This window comes from Strix uralensis, chromosome 4 (assembly GCF_047716275.1).
Source record: "Strix uralensis isolate ZFMK-TIS-50842 chromosome 4, bStrUra1, whole genome shotgun sequence".
NCBI lineage: Eukaryota > Metazoa > Chordata > Aves > Strigiformes > Strigidae > Strix > Strix uralensis.
Window position 1 is genome coordinate 26,647,215 of NC_133975.1, and position 26,326 is coordinate 26,673,540.

The window sequence follows — 26,326 nt, forward strand, 5'->3', positions numbered from 1 at the left end:
GCAGCTTTGTATCAGCAGGTTTACAGCATGTTTACACAGGTTATATTCTTTCAGCAGCTATTTATGTTTTTGGCACAAACTGCCTTTCATCTACACATAAATTATCTTTTGTTTCCTTTTTGCTTTATCTTGTAATTTATTCTGTTGTTTTTTAATCATTCTTGGAAGCAGTATGACTTTGTCTTGGAATGTATTGTACTGTCAATGGGGACAAATTTGTTAGCTGTCTTCAGAGAGTTCCCATCCTGCAAGGAACACAAAATGCATGGCTTTAGATCTGGATCAGGCAGCATGTTCCTACTGCTTTGTGGCTAGAGATGGTCTGAAATGGCTTTACTGAGCCCAAAATATTTTCTGAAAAGGACTTGGGTTCCATTTCTCTGTCTCTGGGGCTGGTTTTGAGGCTGCCAGGGAACCCACTGCTCATGCCTCTGACTGAGGAGCAGACAGCCCACTGTGCTGGTCATCGGGGCCCCTCATGTTGGGCTCTGGGGCAGCTCTCCTGCTGTGCCAGGGCTCTTGGGCTGCTTCAGGAGTATGGGACAGGAATGCCCTCCACACAGTCTGATTGCCTGACCATCCGAAGTGGACAATCTCTTGTGCTCACAACTCCTGGTGTATAGACCATAGACCTGGCACTTGAAATCCTGAAACTATCATCTGAGCTTTTCAGTGTTGTGGTGGGAAAGCTGAAAGTGATGAGAGTCTGGCCAGCACAAGTTGTCTATGCTGGGAAAGGTGGGAGTATCTACGCCTGTGGTTCTTCCTTCTGCTCAGCCTCCTTGTGCTGGCAGAAGAGAGACCTGAATGCTAGTAAGATGATACTGGTCAATCCTAGCCAGTGCTACTGGGAAATTCTCACTGGATTATGACAAATTCCTATAAACCAATGTTGAATCAGCCCAAAAGAGCCTGCCTTGGGTTTTGCACAAGGTCAACTAAGCATGTATGCTCTTTTTTTAAAGGCAGGGCCACATTCTAGCTCGCATAAATATATCCCAAGTCTCATTCATGCTACTGGGGTGTGAATTGCACGTAGCACTGCTGGGCAGTTGTCGATCTGCTCCTTTCCTCCTAGCATGTATAGGAGTTGCTGGACTGTGCTATGCCATTAGCTGCAGTAGCAGAGAGGAGGTGGCTGTAGGAGCGGCAGAGTGCAAAGAGAAAGCTTGCTGCAGCCTGGAGGTTTTGCCCCCCTCCCCCATCTTCAAGGTTTTTACATCTGCTCCCATAGTCACCAAAGAGAGAAAGACATACACACTCATATACCAACCCACAACAAAACCCACACAGGCAGTGCTGAGGAGCTCTCACCAGGAAGCTGACTTACCCTAAACCACTGCGTTATTTCTCGTCACACTACATCTGGGTCTGCTCCCACTGCTGCCTCCGGATGAGCTAGACCCAGTTGCCAGGACTAATTTGGCCTGTATGTGCAGTGGTCTCTGGTTACCTCTTGAGGTTTTGGAGCTTTTGTTCTCTCAATAATATAATTATTCTTATCTGCTAAAAAAAGAAGTCCATCTGAAAAGGCCGAGAACACAGAACACCACTCTTCGTTTTTCTTCACGTCTCATCTAGAATAGTTGACTTCCGTAACGTTTATTTCCAACAGCCGCTTTCAGCTTCCTGCGTTTGGTGAGTTCTTTATATTTTCTTTTTTTTCTAAATGTCTTCATGTGAATCGATATTCTGAATCAAATTCAGTGTCTTTAGTTTTACTTTTATTAATAAGTTTGTGAAATTGATTCACATAATCAGTTTTACTTTTAATACCATCTGTTAAATACTCAGGATTGTGATACCCTGTTAAACGGTGGTCTAATCCTGCCCCAGGTCATATATCTTCTGGATTTTGTTCCAGAGTTTGTTTCCACTTCAGCGTAAAAAGGCCTTGTACAAAAGCAGAAAGAGGGGTGTGACGGGCTGTGCCATGCCAGTATTTTCCACATTAATTGATGTAAGAAAAAAAGAGAGAAAATGGGAATTATTCTAAAGATCATGGGTCTGATTCTGAACCCCTTTGCTGTTGTATGAACTATGAACCCAGGAGAAATAGGCATGTGTAAACTTGTAACACCTCAAAGGACAGCTTTCTTCCCCATTTGTGAAGTACATCATGGTTATAAGAAAACTGTTCTGCTTCATCTTAAATGTTCCCAAGCAAATTTAGGTGAAGATTTTATTGTGAGAATCTGAGAAAGGTGAAATTTATGTTCTTAGGACTGAAGTGAGATTCAAATTATTTTTAATTTGCCAATGTATCTGTCACCGGCTCTGGTTCCAGTGGCTGCCGGGCCCTGTTGGGTCTAACAAGTGCTTCTGCTACCTTCTGAGATCGAAGGGCTTCGTTTGCCATCTAAATGGCCGTGGTTGTAACTCTGCTTTCATCTCACCCGCATGGCTTCTTCTCTGCTTTCTGAGCCAACCGTGGCATGCTCATGGCATGGGATCCCCTTAGAGAGCAGCATGTGTGTGCGTGCATGTGTGCACATCTGTGCACACCCATTTCTAGATTCTGCTTACAAAAACCTGCATCTTACGATGCTCTAGCAGCAGTGGGATGGTCTTGTCACATTGCCAGTGAGAGGTAGTTGATCTAAAAGGTGAATGAGGAGGGAGCACACAGAGGCTGGAACCATCCCTCTGACACAGATCCCTGCAAAAAATCTGAATGTGGCTTTAAGATTTTCTAACTACTTCTTTCAGCTACATTTCCACCTGTGGATGGGGCGGGAGTGGGGCCGTGGCATCTGGAGGAGGCCAGCTTTGACACGGGATTTATTCTAAAGAAAATACTTGTAGAGGAAAAAGGTAGGATAAATGAGATTGGTTGGTTGTTAGCAGGCACATGTGTCAGCATTTTTTGGTGTCAGTACATGCCCATCTGCTGCTGCTGTCAGAATAAGGTGGGAGTGTGCATTGCATTGTGCTGCTTTGTATTTCACATTTCCAAAACCCACCATTTAGATCAGTGGGTGTTTACAAGTGTTCCAGTACAAAAGACTATACATGTATACTTACTTGACTTTAGAATGGCGTTTCATCTCATTTTTCAGAGACAGGTCTGAAGATGTATCATACAAGTGAAGTCCAATTTACCAGAGAAAGTGGGTACAGACTTGACATGAATACTGTTTGAGACTTGGGCAGTAACCGCATGGTAGAAAAGCCCCACATGCACTTGCTTCCTGCTAAATTAAGAGAGTAGACCTTGGTGGGGCATAACACCAAGTTTTATATTCACTAGACTAGGTGCTGCAAACCAGGAAAAAGAGTAGTTTTATATTTATAGAGAATCTGTGTTTTTATAAGTAATCTTACTGTCCACAGCAAAGTTCCAGAGCAAAGAATTAAAATTTTAAAAATGGGCTTGATTTTTTTGTATAGTAAGACACAAATTCATAAACCATCGGCAGGGCAAAGTGGCTGTAAATTACTATCATTTAATCCCATTTCAAGGGAATTTCACCATGCCAAAGCACTATGAGATGGTCTCATGGCAGAAGAGCATCAGGCCTCACATGATTGCCTATATCAGAGGACCTATATCTACATGCAGCACAGTAAAACCACGAAGTTGGAGCTATATTTCCAGAAAGTTACTAAAAATACTTCTTCAGCCTGGTGACCAGCTTTCTGAAGAAAATATTTATATGTAGAAGTTTAACACATTCTGTCTCAGCTGCTCCATTGCGAGTATGAATTTGGGGACAAAATGAAAGCACTCTTCCTACTGCTTAAACCCAGCAATGCAGAGACTGATGCTAAAGTCAAATCAGCTGGTAACAGCTGCCGGTGCCAGTGATATCAGGAAGGCAATCTCTTGTACAGCGAGAGGCAAGCCATATAAATTCTTACAGATGTAAGTGGATGCTTTGCAGTATACCCAGACCACACAGGAAATTAGCAGAAATTGTGGTAGTGGTCTTGCAGGCTGCGCCTCTGGCCTGTCTTGTAGAGTGGCGGGTCTGCACCAGCAGAAGCTCCCCAGGAGCTTTTCTCAGTGACACTTTCTGATAACCAGCCAGGAGGACACCCAGGCAGCAAGATGAAATTCTGTTGTTTCTCTTCTTGCTTTTGCTGTGCAGCTCTAGATGCATAGCAGCAACTGGGTTAGGAGCTTTAAATGAAAAGGATTTTCAATGAAAAATACCTCTTCTCTCTAAAGCAAACACACCCCATTTTCTTTGTATAATGTTGGTGCTGTGGTTCTATAGTTTTCATTAAGAAACAGTCGAATGTTACTGAATCCACTGTTTAAGTGATTAATTCAATTTGGCATTGACCATACAATGAAAAATTGCAGAATTTTTTATTAAAAAATATGCTTTTGATTATGGTTTGAAAAGGAATAAAAGAAGTAACTGTGAAACTTGCCTTTGTCAAAGTCTTAAGGTGACATTTCAGGCATCATGCTACACAGCTTAACATCATTTCCAAATTAGATTCTCACTTTTTGGCCAGTGGCGTGTGGTTTTATAAGATCAGCAGTTTTCAAATGTTTCCATGCTATGAGCACAGTTTACAGCTGAAAAACATCTTGGGATTGAAATTAAGAAAGGTAGTTGGCTGCAGCTGTCTCAAGCCCACTATTAAAGCATTACGGCTTTAAAATACTGGACAGGATCACACAAACGCAAAAAAGGGGTGTAACAACAAAATTTGTGGGCTCTAGCCTACCATTAGCTCTTATCCACAAAACCAAATACAATTTTGTATACACTTAGCAGAATTTTGTTGTGCTTCAGTCCTTATGTCAGTGAAGAACTGGAAAACCTTCCTAATCCACCAAAAGCATTGGTCTACACTGGAAGGGGAGATGTTTGGAGCCAGCAAAATCTCTGTGATGCAGCAGTAATCATGAGCACTGGAAGTCATGGGTACAAAACGTTGGTGAATTGGGTCTAAAATGAGCAGCTCCTAAAGTAGTGGGGAGCAATAGTCACAGCTGGAGGCTGTGCTGGAGGATTGCCGTAAGGGCTGGCATGGCAGCTGGAGGGTAGCTGGCAACATGGTTTGAACACTTACTGCGTGCGTGTGTTCCTCGCAGAGCGGGTATGGAAGTATCTGCTTGTTCCTAACCCCACTTGTGGCTGTGTCCTGCATTTGTGGCAGATTCTTTGATCTTTCCCACCCTGCACAAGTGCTTGCCACTGTGTCTGCGTCGTATTTCTTTTGTATAAGAAATTGCATTTGGTCTTCGGTTACAGAGGCCAAGAAGTGTAAATTCCTAAGGGATGAGGGTGGAGCTGAACTTGACATGCTTTGTCTTTACCTGGCAAAATGTATTGAACCTGCTGGAAACCACTTGAGGATTCTGCTATGGTTTGGGGGTTTCCCCAATGGGGGGCCATGGTGACCTATCACATAGGAAGGACCCAGCATGTGCTGGAAAGCGAATGAACACCTCTCCTGGCAGAAGTTGGTGCAAAGGGCTGTGGTTACATACCATGCACGATGCTGCTTGTCACACACAAGTGTGAGCGTGGAGTACTAGTCTCAATAACTGACACTTGCTCAGTTTAAGGTTGTTGTACCATCTGGCGATATCTCTTTTCCTCATGAGTGGCACTGAATTGCTTTTGAAGGTTATCCTGGTTTATGTCAAACTACAGATGAGACTGGCTCTCCTAATATAAAAGTTTGAGACCAAGACCCCTACGTAGTTAGGGGTCTGTTTTGGTCATCTCCTGGGCACATGGTCATTGAAAGAATATGAAACCTCTCACTCTCGCAAGAAAACCATTCTTTCCTTTTGTTGACAGGCATACCAGTGGACGCACACTTTGCAGCTTGCCTTTTTTTTTCATTAAGTAACTGTGCTTAAAAACTGGTAAAGTCTTTATAGTTCAAAGTTATTGAATTAATGACATACTGAATTATTGATTAACTTTCTCTCATCGTCCGTGTGCTTGTGTTTTTCTCATTACAAAAATATATTATAAAATGTCTGTCTTAAAAATCCCTCATGTAATTTCTTTTGTTTCCATCAATTTAAATGCAGGTTTTTAAATTCATGTATCTTTCAGTGGAGTCTTAATTCTGGATGAAAAGCTGTTGGGTAAAATATCTCTGAGTTTGAATCAAGTCCACTGGGATTCAAAAATAAAGCATGGGAAATGTTCTCATAATGTTCAAACGTAGCTCTCCTAAAATATCTCTTTTCATATGTGTGATCATTTTCATGCAAAATATGTAAAAAACAAGAAAATCAAGGAAAACTTTTTATGCTTCCCACTGAAAACCAGAAGCTCTGCATTAAGATTTACTGTAGTGTAGGGATTTGCATGATCTTTAAACCAACTGAAAGCCAAATAGATGTCAACTTTAAGTATCTGAAACGGCTTCTCAAAATACTGAGCTGAAGAAAGAGCGAGAAGGATTCATGTATTACGTTTGGTGGTAAAGTGTAGAGGCTTTTCTCCTCTTAATCTGTTCCATATGACCCAGTGCTGTCTGCAGTCTTATATGTTTTATATAAAAGTGACAAGAGATTAAGGTTATACTGGAATTGGAGAAAAGTAAAGGAAAACAGGCCCTGAAAGATATATTCTGCTCTGGCGTTTGGTTGGTGTACAATATAAATCAATGTACAATCTGAACTACCAGGTATAACTTGTGCTAATTCCAGAAAAAAAAGAAATCTTGATAGCATGTTCATTTGAAATGGGGCTTTAATCATAACTATGCATAGGATGTAGGCCATTTGATGTAGGCAAGTACGCATGCCCATTTATTGTGTTTAATGTAATTTACTACAATTAAGGAATTCTAGGAGGCTACGTAGTGAGAAAAAATATTTTCCCACCTGTCCTGTAAATACATGTTAACTCTTTAATTTATCCTTGTGCCAGGTACAGTGCATGAATACTGAGTTGAGGGATAGATTGTGGAAGGCAACTCCTTTTTTAGTTTATATCAAAAGGATAAAGACCTTAAATCAACAAATGCAGGAAAAGTTATGATAATTGTATGTTTTGTATTGCGCCTTCTACTTGCAAAGTGATTGAAATTATTTCCAAGCAAGCCCTCCAAATTTTTAACATTTTAATGTACATGTGTGCACACACAAAATTTAAGAATGAACTTGAAAAGATGGCAGTTTCCGTCTGGCTGAAATCTAGATTATGATTTTAAACAGTCTAATATATACAGAGACAAGAAAAAGCTTTTTGTTGCTGGCAATTCTAAGGGGAAAAGCTAAAATTGTCAGCCAGTTTCTCAGTGTTATAAAATAAATAACAAACCAGATTAATGTTGCTTACTTTACTAGCTTTGCTCATTAACTTGAGAAATTTGACATTCATCACAGCAAAACTGAAGTGACATGCAGTAAATATGCATTCTTCCCAAATAAAAAAAAATCAATGTTTTAGCAAGAAGTCATTATTGTGAATTGTTTGATCAACTGAAGCATCGTTATTTGCTGCTCAAAACACCTATACATTCAACACATTTTATTCTTATCACAAAATATGCAAAAATAATCTTCCATCAAACATTGGCTAATTCTGTTCTAACTAATATTTTCCTCCTACACCTTTACCTCCCACTGAAATCAAACTTATGCAAATACATAACTTAATGAACATGGAAAACCTCCTCCTCCCCCTGAGGTTAGGGTGAGAAGATCTGGACTTGAGAGTCTCCTTATTTTGTGGTAGGCATTTTATAAAACCAGAGCAAAGTTAAACCTGAATAGACATCTGGAAGCAACCTTGGCAATCTTGCGAGGGATCCATGGAGGGCAGTGGGGAAATGGTAGGACAATTTTTTAAAGACTTTTCAACATTGAGGAGGGTGTTATATCACCTGTATCATTCATATATTAGCTTTTAGCTATACTGTTAACATTGATTACTTGGTAGTGTTTAAGGGACCCAGTCAAAAGGATCAAGTACTGTGCAAACAAAGGAGAGGAGTGCAGTCCTACCCCAGGTTAGAGCCGAAACATGCAGAAGTCAGCCGTCTCCACTGAACTGGGCTTAACACAAGCTCTGAAAGAGAGGTAGCCTTTTGCCTGTGTCCCTTTTGCAAGTGTGTATGTGGAGTTGCCAGGTTGTTAGTTTTAACATTTTACCATGTTACACATTGCTGGGATTTAATATAAATCCCTGCATCTCCTTAACAAATCGTTGTAACATATTGTAAAGATGTGTTTAAAAAATTTAATGGCTGCATACACGGTAGAAATGTAATTGTTTATAATGTGTGATTGTGTAATTTATTTGTATGTATAAGACTCTATTATCTATCAGTTATATACCCAGGTAATTGCAAATCCAGATTTAGCACAGGAGTGATTTCTGCTCATGTATATGAAAATACACATGCGTACCTATCTGTAGAAATAAAGTAATTTAAAGACCATGGTCATTTCAATAATGCATCCATTCTTTGATGCAAAATATGATGCAAATGACAGTAACATATCTTACCCTGAATATGTGTCTGTTTCGTATAGCAATCTGTAGCAAAGTCTTCTGCAAATGAATATCAATGTATATACATATACATGTCTATATATGTATATAGACATACAAACACACATGCATGTACATATGGATGTCATCTTTTTTGTATATGGGTATATAGATTCATTATTGAAATAGTTATGTTTTTAAATATACACTGATCTATTTTCAGTATTTTTGTGTATATATATTATGCATATACACTTCTATGCATCCAGTCTAGCAAATAATGCATAATTCTGCAAGAAACTACAAATGCTTATTTAAAACTGAAAAATATTAGTTGTGAATGAAAGGGAAATGGATACTTCGTAATGATTATGCCTGTATGTGCAGATGGTAAAAAAACCCCAAACAAAACAGGGAAAGGGCTAGGCTTTCTGGGAAGAAAACACAACCATAGTCGAAGGCTGTAAATAAAAAAGTACTTCACATTTTGTCAGCCAAAAAAATTTGGGGGGATTTTGAAGAGTTAAACCTGTAAAAAAAATCTACAAAGATATGTTTGTAAGTGCCTTTTTGATTCGTCTCAAACTTCAAGAAAGGTGAACCGTGTTAAAAGAGGATGTGGCACAAAAAATTTGAAGTGGTTTGGGGCCCAAAGATGCAACATTTCCACATGTGAATAATTCTGCACACACAGTAGTCTCATTGAAGTCAATTACTTAGATATCATGTGTTTTATAATATCAGTCCTTCAGTTTGGCTACAATGCAGTTGGACTTGGGTGGAAATTCACTTTTTAGCTGTGAGTCCATTCTGATAGACAGAGTGACTTTTCATAGGTACGTGTGATAGCACTATAGTCAGCATGTAGTGCTTTATCCATGTTCATCTGCAAGTGTATCTGTATCCCCATCTGGACTGAAAAGTAGTTCTATGTCAGTGGTGAATATATACACACATATATATATATGTATGTGTGTGTGTACAAAAACAGAGACTATAAGGGAACGCAGACGGACAGATGGTTGGCGAACTTCTGTGCTTGAACATACACACGTGTGACATTTGCACACCAGCTGCTCCATGTACGGCTTTATCTGTGGTGAGACTCAAGGAGAATTTCTTCTCTAAGTGCAGAGAAGAAAAATTATCGCAGGGGAAGGTAGGAAAGGAAGATGACATACCCAGTACCTTGCAGAAGAGAAACACTTGGTAAGTGCAAGGGCATGTGCCACACTTCGGGCACGACATGCTGCTCCTTTTCTGCTGACTTTGGAGGATAGTGGATCAGACTGAGAACGGCACATGAGCTGGTCCTCTGTGAAGGGGTTACTTTCCTACACTTGATTTACCCAAATTTTAATTTGGAGAGGATGCAACATTTATACTGAAAATGGGTCACTTTTGAAAATGCCCTATAGTGCTGCGAATACCACATAGTCCATGATTTACCATGTCATGCCATAATGTGGAGAAAAATTACTTCAGACTCGTGGCTTGAAATTTGAAGCAGGTACTTAGCACTGCCAGATCTTGTTGACTTCTATTGACTTTAGGATCTCAGATCAATACATGAGTCTTACAGACTTTTTGCTAATTTTTGGAGTGGGTCTAATAATTTGTGTTCATGTTTAATTTGTAAGTAGATGAATCAAGGTGTGATTAGTCACAGCTAAAGGCTTCTTTAAGATAAAATAAATATTTCTTTTGTCTGACTGGATAATTAAAATTAGTTAAATAGTTTTTCTCAGTGACTGTAGTAAATTGAATATCTTTAGACATGTCATTAACCATTGCTTTCATTATAGTTTCTACTTCTAAAGTAATGAACCAGCAAATTTTTATTTAAGATATCTCACTATACAGCTTTATATGTATGTGCAGTGTGTAAGCATGTGAGTAAATATGTACATTTTCCTCTATGGAAAGCTTTCATCCCTTTACTAGGACTTCACATCCCATTTCATCTTGTAAATATCGTTGGTCTGTATTTGTCATTATAACAAGATTCCCCAGTCTCAATATGAGGGAATTTCCTTAAATCTGATGACTTGCATTCCCTTGCTAATAATAAAGTTGGCAAGATGCAGAATATTTGATCATAAATAGTTTTCTTCAGTTTCAGTTGTTAAAACTGAGGTTTAAATTTTCAGGTGTTGTCTTCATCCAGAGGTGATTTTTTGCAAAGGCTCCTAAAAAAGTCGTTGTCCATTTTCTTTAAATTTCATAAATTTCATAAAGTAGAAATTTTTTTGTATTTTTTCAAAGCAAAGCACTGAAATTTGAAAATAGGAGCAGGATTTCAGTTTTGTGAATAAGGGAATGAAAGAAAAAACTCTAAGTTGTTATGTCTGTAATTTTTTTTAATGCTGCAAGAAGATTGTTTTTAAGATGACAAGACATCCTGGCTTTGAAAATATGAGTTCATTGCATGTTGCTTACTCTTCTAACTTTAGGAAGCCATTGCAGATATGATTGTAGTTAAGGATAAAATATCTGTATAAAAGCACTCATCCAAGCTTCTAGGCATTCTCTCAGTTCTTTAAAATATAGAAACTCGCTGTGAGATAGTCTGGCAATTAATCCGTCAGTGTCATACCAGACAGCTGAAGCATTCTGCCAATGAAATAACCTGCCATCTTGCTCTTGGGCCAGAGAATGAAGATGACCTCTGTGGTAGCCTGCTTGGAAAGTGAATGAGTTGAATGCAGGTTTTTTTTGTGGAGTAGTTTCAGAAAAAGATGCAGCACCTTGCAAAGGTATGGGCTGTGAGCCAGTTCTCCTTCATGGCAGTGGTACCACCACAGAATGCTGCTATGGACTGAAACACTGACACTGTCTGAGGCAGCGGGAGGCTGTTTCCTAGGCTGGCAAGACAGGGCCACTTAGTGCTATAGATCAGAACTGTCTTAAAATGAGTTTAAAAACCAGGAGGCAGCTAATGCAAATGTCAGAGCATCAGCTTAATGGATGCATGACAGGAAACTTCGCAGCAAGGGGCCATTTTCTTGCAGACCAGCTGCAGTCTCCAGACGGACTACAGCTGATGTATTAGTTTTCAGCAGCCACGTGCTGTGGCAGCAAAGGCTTGTGCAGCAGTCTGGATGTTTGTATCTGAATGGGGCAAGTACAACTCACCCACAGAGTTGAAAACAAGGTAGCATGACCTTGGCAATCTGGTGATCTGGCTGAGCATCCAGACTGGATCCACAACAGCTGCGGTGCCTCCGTCACAGGGGCGCATTGTCTCCCTCTGCATCTTCTGGGTGCTGCCCTTAACCAGGCAACAGCATCTCTGCCCTGTCTTGATTTCCTGCCAGCCTTCCTTCTCTTCCCTCTCCTGCTCACAGGAGTTGTTCTCAGGCCCCATCTGTGCTCTGCAGTGCCCACTGCACCCGTGGAGGTGGAGGGGTAAAGCTGTGCTCTGTTCTGGTCAGTGAGGGTAGTCTCCTTCCTCTCCTCGAGAGCTTCTAAGACATGCAAGGAGAGTTTTTATGTATCTGTGGTGCAGTTAGAAGGAGTAGTGATTACAATCAACATGATAGAAAAGAACTGTAGGAACTGTTTCGCAGACCCCACCTCTGCATGAGGTGGAACTTACAGGAGTAATGTGCGCAGGCAAAGACACTATGTACATTCAAGCATTGCACAGCAAGTGGAAGTCTCTCCAGTGGTTTTCAAATTTTTTTATTAGTGTAAATGTTTTTACTTCCTCTCAAAGTCTCTTCAAGAGCTAGTGTACACAGTGCTCAAACTGAAAAATTAGCCTTCTCTTATCCTGATATCAACAGGAACTGCACTGAGATGTAATTGTGGTAGGGACCGGATAATGGCAATAATAGTTAGCATGTTAATTGCTTTAACTCTCTGAAGCATTTTGTGGCTGCCTGATCTAAAAAGCCTGTTGTCTTGCCTGTGTGGTTTGTTTATGTATGAGCCAATTCCTTCCAAATCCCAGCCTACCCAAGGGTGCGCTATCAATATCCAAGATAGGCTTTGTAATTAGGAGTTTCTGACTCTTTTTATTTTCCCCTATCAGAAGACACTGTCCATGCCCTGCAGATGTTTAGCCATAGTGAGCCATGCTCACAATGATCTTATAGTAGATGCCAGAGGCACTCCTGGCAGTAAATGAAAATCCCATTTGGTTGAGTTGATAAACTTACCCCTTCTGATACAAGTGGTCCTGCTTTCCTTTGTTGGTAGAATTATTTCAACAAATACTGGTTTTTCGTGGGTTGTATATTCATGTGAATCCTCTACCTGCAAAGGGCTCCTCTTCCCATCCCATCCCATTGCATTACAGGTTGATAACACCACTCATGTTCTCCGTATCATATTCAGCCATGACGAAGTGTGAGGCATGCGATTGCTGAGGTGCAGGACAGGCAGTGCCCAGAGAGCAGCTGCTGTACGGCCTCTTGTGCTCGCACCGTTGGTGAAGTCTGAGGACTCTGTAACCACACACCAGTGCCAAGGTTCTGTATTCCAAAGACAGAAGGAACAAAAATAGGAAAGCAAAGAAAATAAATGTTGCATTAGTTACATAGACAATATGATACAGTTGAAAAACCAGTCCTCTATCTAAAACTGTGCAAGAATTTTCTTTGGGGTTAATCGCAAAGTTTATTAAAGGTCACTATTCAGAATGACTGCGTCAGAATTAGATATATATTCTTATACTTAATAATATTACAAAAGCTCTCACCTTATTATTCAAATAAAATTTGCTATTGCTACAAGTGATGAAAGCATAAACCAAAGTCATGTAAAAGAAGATACAGGTTTATATCTGGAATTCCAGATCCAAAATGGACTTGATAAAGTTAGTGAAATTTGGAAAACCAAATTGTTGGGAAAAAAATTAAATCCATCAGCAGCTTAGACTCAGCCATCTGTGATCAGAAGATTTTGTGCAGTCTTTTAATGGGTGTAGCATGCTGTACTGTTGGACCAAGACTGCAATATGTAGTATGAGACAAAGGAACTAAAGCTTTTGCAAATATTTAGACAACTGGTTGTATACTGAGGTGCAGAAGTGCTCAATACTGGCCTGTCCTTTAAAGGACATGGTCTTCTGTTTATGTTTAATCTAGAGAGTTTTTCATTAATTGAGGTGAACTTGTGTAATTATTTTAATACAGTAATACTGCTCTTACCCTGAGTCTGCATCAAGGACAGGCTATGTGCATAATTAAAAATATATCTTCAATATAAACATAGGTAGTTCCAACTATATAAGGAGACACATGAACTCTAAATGCCTGTGAAGAAAAGCAAGATCGGGACCACTGATGGCAATCTGTCCACAGGACCAGAATACGGACCTTGTTACATACTGTTCATTTTTATTCATCAATGGATTGTGGAACAATATGTTTTGAAAACAATTCCACACTGTTGTGGTGGAATATTTCAGCTTTTGTTATTGTGTGTGTCGACTAGCCATATTCACTGGTCCTTAATATCTTTTTCAGTATTTAATCACTTATATACTTTCTTTCAAAATAGCCAGCATAATCAGACCTGGTAATCAACAAGCTGAGTACCAGAACAATCCTTTTATCTGTATTTCTCCATTCTGACATTTATGAAATAGGAAAGGTCATGCTTCGGACATCCTTATGTTCCCCCACATTCAAATATACATGAAGTAATGAGCCTGAAGGTGTTAAGGACTACTTGCACCAAAGAAATGTTTGTTCTGAAAAGGACACTTGGTACATGCTAACTTTCTCCTGGGAGCATGCAGCTTTGTCTGAATCATATGCTACTGGCTTGTGGTGAATTGTGTTTTCAAACTGTACTGCTGACACAATTTTGAAGTAGAATACCCTGAAGGAAAGATGATGATCCATTGGACTATGTATCCTGCATATACTTTTCAAATTTTTCATAGATGTATTTTATAACTGTCTTGTTTAATTCCCTTGAGAGCTTGTTTGGGAACGGAGAAGGTGAGACAGTGAAGTTAGACCTACTGAGTCTTTAAAAGCAAATTTCCAACTGCCGTCACCAAAACTTAAATTCATGGAGCAGCTCGTTTTCTGGAAGCCAGGAATGCCAGGAAGCAGCCTCGGCCTCCATCCCACTTCCTAGAAGCGAGCTGAGATAGCAAGAGCACGGTTGCACTGGCAGACCAGGAAGCGCCGTCTGTTGCAATGACTCCTCTAGATACTGGTAACTCACCCGCAGGCTTGCTGCCGCCTCTATAAAACAACGTGCTCCGGCCAAGCTGCTGACACATCTTCTTTCAGCTGGTGCATCGGGTGGGAGAGATGCAGGTGTGCTGACAGCATGAGAGGAGGTAGGGCATGGCCTTACTACAAAATGAAAGCAGGGATGTTGCCAGTAGCAGTTGTCAGTGCCTGGAAAATGTTCTCTCTCTAAGCTTGTCTAGCACTTTTCTCTTATTTTCCTTTGTTTTTCCCCTTTGTGGAGTAAGCCAAAGCTTTGAGTGTACTAGAAATGTGGGTGAGGGGTGGGGAGGGTGGGAGGGGTTAGGGTAGGGAAAATGGAGAGCATTATGGTAATGTAGAGTATATGCTTTTTGTGGCCATCATTCATTTCTGTGCAAATAACCTTAAGCTGTGACTTCACTCTCCATATATGAAGGAGACAGAAATGTATTATTTGTGTAACATACACAGGACATTTTGAAATTATGCAGTGATACATTTTTAATAACTTTTGTTGAGCAGAACTAATTTGCCTTCAGTTTTGCAATTAGTGATTTTCATAGCATCTTGTGTGACGCCCTGTGTAAGCAGTGAATGTTGCACACAGCTAGTGGGGAAGAGGCAAAGCTTTCAAAATAGGAAAATTTGACTGAATGCTGGCAGGAGCTCAAAAACAATTACATACTCTGAAGAGGTACTCTCAGTTCAGTTTTACAACAGAGTAAATGTCACGGCAGCTGTATCCCCTTCAAATGCAAGGGGCAAGCGCTGGTGATGTAGCTTTCTTTGGCTTGTGCTTCTTGCTTGTTGAAAGTGGTTTGTAAGAAAAATTTTGAACTTTTTTGTATTTTTGCTGTGAATCCTTCATTGCTTTTGAAAACTGTTAAGGTTCATGTTGCTTGAGATTCACACCTGAAGTCTTTGCTTCCTCATTGTCACAAGTGGTTCTGGGCTACTGTTCATTATAGGATTGCTTAAATAGTCAAATTGGCTAGTGAAGGGCTTTTTTCCTCTTGACTACCTCTAGAAAGCATGGGTACATTTTCAAGGGAATCTGAACTGATCAGTTAAGAGGGATTCGAGATTCTGTCAGTCGTGGTAAAAGTCAGAGGCAGGAAATATCTCACTAAGAGAAGGTTAGTGGCAGTTATACCAAAGTTAAATTGATTTTATTAGTTTTTTAGACAATTGGAGGGAAAAAATAGTTGGTGTCAGTGGAGAATAGCAGAGCTTATAGGACCGTTAGACCCCATAGAGCAGCAAGAAAGTTATTCATGTGAATGTCTGTTGCACATGCAGCTGGCTGGGAGGGAACAGCAAGGTTCATCAACCTTGAAGTGGGGTACTCCCTGTGGCTATCCAAAGACATGTCCAGGCATCTTTATCTTGATAAAGGATGGTCTGTTCTCTGTGGGTTACATTTTATTTTTACTCTTCCAGAAACGTCATTTGACTCACGGAAGAATTAAAACCGACAGCACCACAGAGCCGTGTGGGAGAAAAGGGGATTTTAGACTCAAGTGACACAATCAAGTCTTGAGAAATAAAGAGATTTGGATGGTTTCTCACCAAATGGAAGTTATCTAGAAGGCCTCTGAGACGACTGCATCTCTCCATCCCACTCCTGCTGCACAGAGACGGTGCTCTTGGCCCTGGACGTTAATAAAATGCTGGATTCAGTCAAGTGTGTCCTGGTGGGAGACTCTGCGGTGGGGAAAACATCTCTCTTGGTACGTTTCACCTCTGAGACTTTTCCAGATGACTACAGACCCACTGTATACGAAAATACTGGAGTGGACGTCTTCATGGATGGTGTACAGATTAGCCTAGGTCTTTGGGACACATCTGGCAGTGATGCTTTCAAAGGCATTCGCCCCCTCTCTTACCAACAGGCAGATGTGGTATTAATGTGCTACTCGGTGGCAAACCACAATTCCTTTCTGAACCTGAGGAACAAATGGATCGGCGAGATCCGCAGCCATTTGCCTCGCATCCCTGTTTTGGTAGTGGCTACTCAGACTGACCAGCGTGAGACAGGGCCCTACCATTCCTCTTGCATCAGCTCGATAGATGGGAAGCGGCTTGCCCAGGACGTGCGAGCCAAAGGCTATTTGGAGTGCTCTGCCCTCAGCAACCGGGGTGTGCAGCAGGTGTTTGAGTACGCCGTGCGGACAGCAGTCAATCAAGCCAAAAGGCAGAACAGGCGGAAGCTCTTCTCCATTAACGAGTGCAAGATCTTTTGAGGACCATCAGCAGTGGTTTTGCCCATGTTCATTCTTTATCTTTGCACAACGATGCTGCAGCAGAGAGAATGGGAGGTGAATCAAAGCAGGACTCCTGGCAGGACCACAGTGCAGGTGCCTCTAGTGAGACAGATGTGCACTCTATCTGATCTGCTCCCCCCAGCACACGCTGGCACTGTCTTGAAAAACAAAAGGTGCAGGTACATGCCCTTATTCACAAGCCTGTGTTTGGACTTGGCTAGGCTGGACTCGAGTGGACCTAGCCTGGAGATCTACAGATAATACCTGTGCTGATTTTGTTGTTATTTCTGTTGATGTTCCTCTGTTGTTGGTTTGCCTGCATTTATTTAATGACAAACTTCTGCCTGGATCAACCCCTGCCTCTTGACATGTCTGTCCACAGGGAGCTTTTTTTACTTTAAAAACTCATTGTATAAAATATGACCATTGTGTATTTTATTTAAATACGTTGTTGTAAAATCCTGACAGTTTGTTTTCATATTTTGGAGGTTCTTCCTTTAGCTAACCACAGAAGCAAATTGTCCTATCCATATAATAAATGGTCAGCAGGCGAGCCTAGCACATCTTAGACATGCCCAAGTCACTGCGTAACAGAAATCAAATCCAGTACATCCAGCATAGGAGTGATCAAAACTTAGTGACATTTGACAGCTGTCCTGTGGCTTTGTGAGGTTTATTTTGTTATCTTAGTCTTGTCCCTCAGCAGTGTGGTCAAAGATGGGACGAACCAGAGGAAACTAACCTGATTCTTCCTGGACCTCACCTGGTTACAAACCCAGAAGGGCTGGCTTGCTGTCAGGGCTGGTTTAGACATATGGTTGGGGTGGCAGAGATGAATTTGTGCTATCATCACCTCTGCTGTCCCTGCTGTAATTCTGGAGACAAAAGATTTCAGTCTCCAGGGATGAAAGGTATTTTTTCATGAGCACTAAAATTCTCACATATTTTTAGTACAATTCTTTTCAAAACAGTGGTTTTAGAAACCAGTCACCTACTATAGTAAAAAATTAAGTACATGGCAATGTTGAATGTGTGTATTTAGAATGGCTAAATAACTTTTTTTTTTGAGTTTGCATACTAAGTATAACTGCCTGGGTTGTATCAAAATAAGAGTGAAACAGGCTTTGCATGCTGGGGAGCGTGGCAAGTCTAAGAGTCAAATCCTGACATACCTACTCGGGCCAATTTACCCTCCTGCACAGAAAGCCAGGCCAAGGAGGTGGAAACTCCAGATGTGTAAGAGAACTCTGCTAGAAGATGGAGTGGGGTCAACATGCAATGCTGTACATTCCTCGTGAGTTGTGGTGTTCCCCTCCTCCTCAGGTTATCTGTTCCCTCTGTCCCACACCATCTCTCCAGTCTTGCAGATCTACTTCATCCCAAGGTTTCTGCTGCCCATAGAGGAAATCCCTGGGGGGATTTCTTAGTGCAGCAAGATTTTTTTCCTCCCTTTCCTTGTCCTTCAGCTAGCTCAGAACTGACCTTTGAGGGGCTTATAGCATGGTGCCATAAAAGATGGCACATAGCATAGTAGGATGATTCTCTCTCCACATGGATCCCAGGAGAATGACCTGTGTCTGTTTTGACTGAGCCCTGACTCATGTGTTTCAACAGGAATGGATGCAGTGACTTGTCTGATTCAAGTCCAAGGTGGGACTTCAGGAGTTACCCTACTAAACAAATAAGCTATAGCTCACATCTTATATATCTGTAGTTTGCTCCTGAAAAACTGGTTGGGTGCTCTTCTCCATATTCTGTTTCTGCCTCTGAGCTTCTCTAAGAAGGTAAATTCTAAATTCAATCATTCCCCTCTTATGAATCCAAGAGATGATCTCACCTGTGATGTAGGCAGCAAGTATTTGCATTGTGGGCACCTCGAATAGCAGTGGTGCACAGGACACTTGACGGTGTGATCATCCCGCCAGCTCCCAGGATGGTGAATATTTATCACTCATCAACCTGACTGTAAGGGAGGCTTCTGGTCATAAACCAAACTGGTCTCAAGTGAGTTTTTTATATCAGCTTTAAATCTTTACAAGTTTCTGCACCCAAGCACACAAGACAAGGGCTTCCATCACCACCCATCTTTCCTGTACTCTTCTCTTTCCTACTTCTCCTTCTCTTCAGGTGTTGATTGGAAATCCTTTGCTCCCTGAAACACTAAAACTGACATGTTTGTAAAAGAATCTCAGTGGTGTCATACTTATGTAGAGATACAGAAGTGGCTAGGTATTTGCAGTCCTTGGTTAAAAACCTTTTGGCTCTTGAAGGAAATATATTTCTACATATCAACTCTTGCAAAGCCTCTTCACTGAAAGTTTTGGGGTTTTTTAACCCTAATTTAAAAGTAGCCATTGTTACTGTTTGAACATTAAAGATCACATGCAAAATGTCACGTTGTGAATCTTTGAATCTTCAAATCTGTTACAATTGTGAACATTTTTTGTTAGGTCCCCACTCCGCTAATGGATTTAATACCTGGTTTCAGATTTTTTTGAGACATATTTTTGCCAGCATATTCTATTAAATTGTCTTTTTTCTCTGTGCTTTAAGCTTTGTTTACAACAGTTCATGCTGCTGCTTTTATGTATTGAAGAGCAGTAACTGCTAGATTAGGATGCTGTGTTGTGCTATCTGCTGCTGGATGCTGGATTCAGGGACCAGAAGGCTCCAGGGAGTTGTTGTATCAGACAAAGCCAGATGAAGATGAGCTCCAGAATCACACCATAACTGAAAATCCCATCTCATCTGTATTTGCTTCACAAGGCTTGTTACGGTGTATTACAGAGTGAAGAATTCAAGATCTGCTTGCAATTCAGTGAAGAAAAGTGGATAGGCTTCCCTGAGATGCCTGAGCTGATGATACAGGATGCACAGGGAATTTAGGGGTGTCTTGATATACTCTTGATAGAGCCAGTACAAGGTGCGAGGCCACGGAAAGCCAGCTGATTTTTAAAATCAGATTGGAGAGATGATAAAGTAACAGGGGGATTTTGATTTGGTGCTATGTGAAAAAAACAGTTCCAATTTTCACAGCCTGGTTATTTTCAGACTCTCAAAGCTAAAAGGCACTTTTCACTGGGAACAAACTGTGAAGCACATTATTTTAGTGTCTGTAATTATGCAGCTTTCCCTGAGCTGTAGAACTGATGTGCTCAAAAATTGTGGCAACTCAAATGCAGAGAGTGAAATCTGAAGATATCAGAACTCAGCCGAATATTTGGCCCAATGGCTTATTGGGAGGGGCTTGCACAACTGCAGCTGTGCTGCCCAGGGTGTGAATGGAGAGGGACTGCTGAGGTCTCCTGTCAAACCCTACCAGGGTGGTTTTGCTAGCGTTACTTGGGCAACAGGGTCCCTGGGTATGGCTTGGTGGTAAAAATCTGGCCCTAATGTTCAAAACAGATTCAAAAGACAGCTGGGCACACATGTTAAGTTTCAACTTCTTTTGCTCTGAAAAACAGCTGATTGGGGGAGACATAAAAAATGTACAGCTTCTCCTCAGCTGGGTCAAGCTGTTCAGCTAAGGGAAGAGATTTTGCCCAAATGTTCCCTTTCTATTTTCTCAAACTGATACCTTTCAGTTTGTTACTCCATTGCTAATTTTACTTTCGCTTGCTATTAAAATAGGTTAAAAGTTAAAAAGATATATATAAAATACTTGGAATTTAAAATGAGAACAGCAATAGCACAAAAATAGTTATTTTCGTCACTGTCTGACTTCTCATTTTGACAGAAGAAGTCATTTTGGGTCACTGTTTTACTGAATTCTGCGAGTTGGATAAAAAGTTGAATAGATACGCAATTGCGATTAAAATTGGAAACTATTCTTTTAGCAGGAAAGAAGATTTTCCTTTAGTAATTTGCAAAATGTGATGAGTAAATGTTACATTATTTTAAATACAGATTTCCCAGCCTTTTACTTGCTTGATCTGCAGCATACAATAGAAATATTTTCTAAGAATAAATAATAAAAATATGCTTCAGATCTTCCCCCCTGCCCCCCATTTTTCATATGGGAAATTATTCAGTCTTGTTAGATATAACTGATACTGTTTTGCCTGATATTTGCAAGTAACAGTTTGCAAATATTTGTGCAATTTTTGTGAGTACTCTGCGATTGCTAAGGTGTGTGAACACATACTATCTGATGCTTGTGTTGATAAGGAAAATGCATTTAAAGCAGTCTCTTTATACATGGCATCACTGTGAAATAAATCACTACAGGGATCAGACATGAAGAAAAAAGGAACATTGGCACTCTGACACCTCAGCCTTTCCTCTATTACTATTGCATTCGAGTGAATACAGCCATTAAAATAATTTCAAATAAATGGGGCAATTCACAGCTCTTAGCACTTTCTCCTAATGCCTCTGCTACACGGGGCTCAGGTTAATATACAAAGAATAAAAAGCTTCATTTCAGAACATCAGAATGGCTTGTCTGCTCTTGCCTTTGTGAGCAAGTTAACTACCTTGACTTAATTAAAAGTCAGTTCAGCTTCTGAAAAAAGCCAGATATGAGCACAATTGGGTTCACTAAACTTCCTTGCTCTGAAACGATGGTAAGGAACTTTTGTCTCTGGATGTGAGGAAACATATTTTATGTCTCGGAGATTTTCTGCACAGCTGTAAATGAAAAAAATCCTAACCAGTGATCAGCGTTTACCTATCCTAGCAGAGCTGCATGCCCTTCACGTTGTGCTCTGAGCAGCCAACTGTTGAAAACAAAATTCGGGGACAAAACAACCTTTGTGCATATCTAGACATAACTGCTTAACTATAGCTACGGTGGCCTTTTCCCTGCCCTAGACCTCTCGCTTCATCACAGCGCAACCACGCAGCTGCTGTGTGCCCTCATGGTCTGTGTTGCTTGGGAGGCAGAAGGAGAGCGTTGACACCAGGCAGCCTTGCCCAGGCAGCTGAGAGAGACAGGTTTTAAGCAGGACAGAAGAGGTGCCTCGCAGGGCTTCCCTTACCAGGCGTCACAGGCAACTGCCCTACTCTGCAAACAGTCAGCCCTGCCACAGTCAGACTTCTGTCACTTGCAGGTGTCCTTGCAGTAACAGATTTATTTTGTGTGCCGTTTCTAAACTCATTGTTTCTCTAAGTCATTACCAGGCCTGGTTTCTGCAGGCACTGTTGTGCTGGTAGCACAGGCTGGAGGGTGCATCTCAGCTTTGCTGGGCTCCAGCTGCTGCATTTCGGGGGGGCTCTCAAAGCACCAAGCCAGAACCTGCTACACATCCCTTTCTGAGTGCAGGGAGCTGGCCTCCAGCCTCGCAGGGATCAGCTGCAAGAGCCCTGAATTAGTTATTAGCAAACAAAATAATAGCTGTTGCTGCCTTTCTGGTTATGAAGAAGTGAATGAGCAACATGTCTGTCTCAGGTTTTTCACAACCACCCCACACAGGGCTGGTGGGGGGATTTCTGTCATTACTCCTCTCACCTTGGGCAGCCGTCAGTATGATTCATGCAGGGGTGGAGTAGAAGGGCACAGGCCTGTGTATGGTGGTGGTTGTTTCTGTCTCTGGAAAAGAGGAAGGAAACGACGACCGATGCCTCCGCACGGTGTGAGGTGCTCGCTCGCTCGTGTCTGCAGCATTTCCAAGAAGCCTCCGGCGGGCACCGGCTCCCCAGCAGCTCCCAGCTGTGCCTTGGAGGACACAAACTGACCTATCTCTCACGCTGAGACCCAGATGTCTCTCCACACCCCCTGGGTTGCCTTCCCAAAAGGCTCCATTGCTGTTCAGGTACCACAAAAAGGTGAGATTTTCCAAAATCCAGGCTTTGCTTTGAAAATCAAGGTCCCTTGCAAATGCTGACTGCTGCGGATGTGGTTGAGAGTGTCTGCTAGCCACAGGCAGGGCCACGGTAGCCGAAGGCGGACAGCCAGCCCCAGTGTGTGAGGGAAGAGACCCAAGACCTCAACTTGGTAGATGAATTAATGATATAGAAGCAGCTGGAAGGAGACTTATGTGTCTTATATGCCAAATCTCTGGTAACACATAAGCAACTGCTTTCTCAGAAAACTATGCTCTTTTTATATATAAAATGTTAAGTGACTTTCTGGCTATTACCTTGACTAAATGCTTGGATTTATCTACCAACATGTCACCAGCTCTGCTGCTTAAAATCCAGTGTCAGTGCCATCCTGCTGTGAATGCTGCAATGTTTAACACAGCATGCATCTGAGTAAGGGTTAAAGGTCACAGGATTTCATAAGAATCTGTTTTAGGGCTTCTAATAGATCTTGGACATTAAAATATATACATATAAGTTAAATTATAATGTAGTATGTGGAATTTGTGATGGTATCTCATCCATCAGAGTTATTGCCCTACTAAACCAGAACCTTGGCCCATGATTAAGGCATTGGCTTAGACAATGAACACTGCTGTTCAATCCCTCTCCTATCATGCAGGACTTGGCCAAAGCCAGGTCAGGTCAATGGGGATCTTTTAAATTTATCCAGGCTCCAGACTAGGCCTCCATAAGCCTGCACAAGTAACACAACTCCAAACTGACTGCTGGTGTAACCGACCTGTTCAGGATCAGCTTGACCCAAATGGATTCACCATGCCTGAGCCTGCTCTCTGTGTCTGGCTGGTGAATGTCAGGAGGATGAACTGCAGACGTGAAACACTACTGCACAGACACCCTGACTGTCCCCAGCCCTGCTGCTGCAGCTGGGTGACACCAGACAAGCCACGGCTCCACCTGCCCACCATGTGAAATGGGGAGATGGCAGTGACCTTTTTTTAAAGTACTTTCGGAGCGGTCATAAAAGATCTTGGTGCCAGTGGGTATTTTTGAGTTTGCCAGGTCCTAGCTCCCCTTCTGAGAAATGTTTCTGCTGATGGGTTTGATCCGCAGAATTTGCTCTGAATGAATTTGTAACACAACTTTATGGGATTAGGGCTTTCCAGCATTTCAATTCACTGAAGGCATAGGGAGTAGGTAAGCATAAGGACAGAAAGAGAAGGGACAATATATTGATGCATTAATTACTATTTTAACAGATTGTAATCACAACTATCAACATAATGCCCTTTTTAATTGTACAAAACATGGGTATGGGCTGAGCTAACATCTGATTCATCAGTGATGTGTTTTTAGAAATCAAATTCTCCCTGAAGGAGTTATGCTGAGTACTGGGTGGGTAAAGCAGAGGAAAGGTCCCTCCATACTTACCCCTACCACTCTTTCTGGAGCATGCTCTTGCACTACTGTAGTGACTGGACTCTGGGCTGGACTGATCTTGATGTGTGCGACAGGGACATTCTTACAGTAAGGATTTAGTGCCCAGTCAACAGATCCCACTGAAGTGTCATCACCTTGAAAATGTTCCCGTTTCCCTTATGGGTGAACAGTAGAGACCGAACACAACATGCACAAGAATTTAGGTTTAGCACAACCAGGGAGAGTAGCTGTGAGGTGAGAAACTATGGTCTTTTCACCCTTAGAATTTCACCCTTCCAGGATAAAAAACGGGATAAATTACCAATGTTTCCCAAGCTGTTCCTTTGTGATGGGAAAGATTTTTTTTTCTGCAGTGGGAACAGCCAGGGTACCCATATAGAGTCTCAGGCTCCTGATGCAGTACAAGACATAACTCAAGGAGATAAACTCAAGGAGAGGAGCTTCTGACTCTGCTCCATGGCTTCCACAACTCTCCACCTGGCTGCCAAGAAAAGTGATGCACTGCTCTTGCTCTGGAGCATCCTCAGGTTTTTGGCTCTCTAACGTGCAGGGCCATAGCTGTGCTATTTTTCCCTGACTATCTGGAGGCATTTAAAGAAAATGAGGCATCTTTACCCAAGAAATTCCCCTCCTGCTTTCATAGCTGATGTGTGCTTTTGACTCCCACTACAGAGATGTCACGATTTAACTTTTAATTTACAGATGAAAGGAATCCTATGAGCCTTGCCCAGCAAAAAGAAGATTAGTTGGAAAGTTGCTTTTCCCCCCTGAGAATAGCTAGTTCTGGTGGATTTGATTTTTGCAATAGGTGTCAGCCGATGCTGGTGGAGTTAACTCTGTGTAACTGCACAGCAGAGACTGGAGGGATATAACTGCATTGCGTATTAAACACATTAGTGATATAGCTTTAAGCAGAGAGCACAAATAACATATGAAAACAGAGGCAGGTTTTGGAAAGATCTAAGGCAGAAGGGGTTGGTTAACTGGGTTCCTGAAAAGTTACTAATTTCTGATTGGGATCTGGGACAAATTGCTCAGGGACACTATTGAGCTATGCAGAATTAACAGAGCATTCGCTGAGCAGAGGAGCTTAGATGTTTGCAGGGCAGTGCTTTGATGTTGTGCATATGACAGAAGAACCAAAACAGTGGGAAGACTGAAACCTCAGGCAGGGTGGCATGAAAACACCGTACCTTTAACTCCACAAAATCAGCCTGCTGAGCTGTGTGTGCTGTGATGAACAAGAGAAGCTATGAATGTGCCAGGCATGAGGAATAAGTTACAGAAGCAGCAGTGGACTACATCATGTCTTCAAGCACCAGGAGAAGACACCCAGGGTGGGAAGAGGAGATGACAGCCTGGGAGCTCAGAGGTGCTGTTCACAAGCGCAATGGACAAAGCTGCAGCAGATGGGCAGAGTCAGCATGAATGTGAATGGAAATTACATTCATTTCTGTACAGGGCAGAGGTACGTAAGCAACTGCAGTGCTAAAGATAATTATGTAACACTTAAAAAAAATCCCTGGGCTGTGGAAAAAAAAGCTGTGCCAGGGCCTCTGAGGACTTGCAGGTATGGAAGAAGATAGGGAAATAAAAGCTTTGATTGGATCTGGGGCTCTCAAAGCTGTTACCACTTTGTGAAGGTGATGCTGTGCTTTTCTGCTGGGAAACACAGACAACAGGGACTCAGAAGCACGGCCCCATGCCGGTGTTGCCCTGGCAGGTACATATTACAGAGAAATTAGCCACACTTTCTCTGAAGCCCAAAAGGAAGGAGGCAATGAATCAGCCATTTTGCTGAAAAGGTCTCTGAGAGGCAGCAGCCTGAGAAAGCTGAGCCCCAACCTAAACAAAAGAGAGGAGCCATGTCGATATCCGGAGTGGCAGTGATGGGTCTGCAAGGCCACAGGGATGTCCCAGAGGGTGTGGCAGGACCATGTCTGACAAGAAGGCTGAGTCTAACTCTTACAATCCCCTGGTTTGGCTGGGATGGGGATGAGAGACATAGGAGACTGGCCTCTGAGGGACATCTGTAGTCCACGTGGGCAGCAGCATGCAGAGGTGCCTGAGCTAAAACCACTAGTTCCCAAGAAGCATGTGCCTGTGTTGATGTGGTACTAAGAGATTGGTTCACCAAAACACCAGGTCCCACTTTGGCCTGGGTTTAACAGGGTGCAATGGGCTTCACGACTGGGTTGTAAGACACCAAGAGTGGTTGGAACACCAGAATCTGCAAGAGAAGTTTGCCAGGATAATA

General features: G+C 41.8%; 1 protein-coding gene across 1 annotated transcript; it reads left to right on the plus strand.

Annotated features, from left to right (window-relative positions):
• The first annotated feature begins 1,290 nt into the window (after positions 1–1,290).
• On the plus strand, positions 1,291–19,258 carry RHOH (ras homolog family member H). The gene is made up of 2 exons (XM_074866035.1): positions 1,291–1,638; positions 16,043–19,258. The coding sequence occupies exon 2, from the start codon at positions 16,270–16,272 to the stop codon at positions 16,843–16,845; it is 576 nt and encodes a 191-aa protein (XP_074722136.1). The 5' UTR covers positions 1,291–1,638; positions 16,043–16,269; the 3' UTR covers positions 16,846–19,258.
• Positions 19,259–26,326: the final 7,068 nt, after the last annotated feature.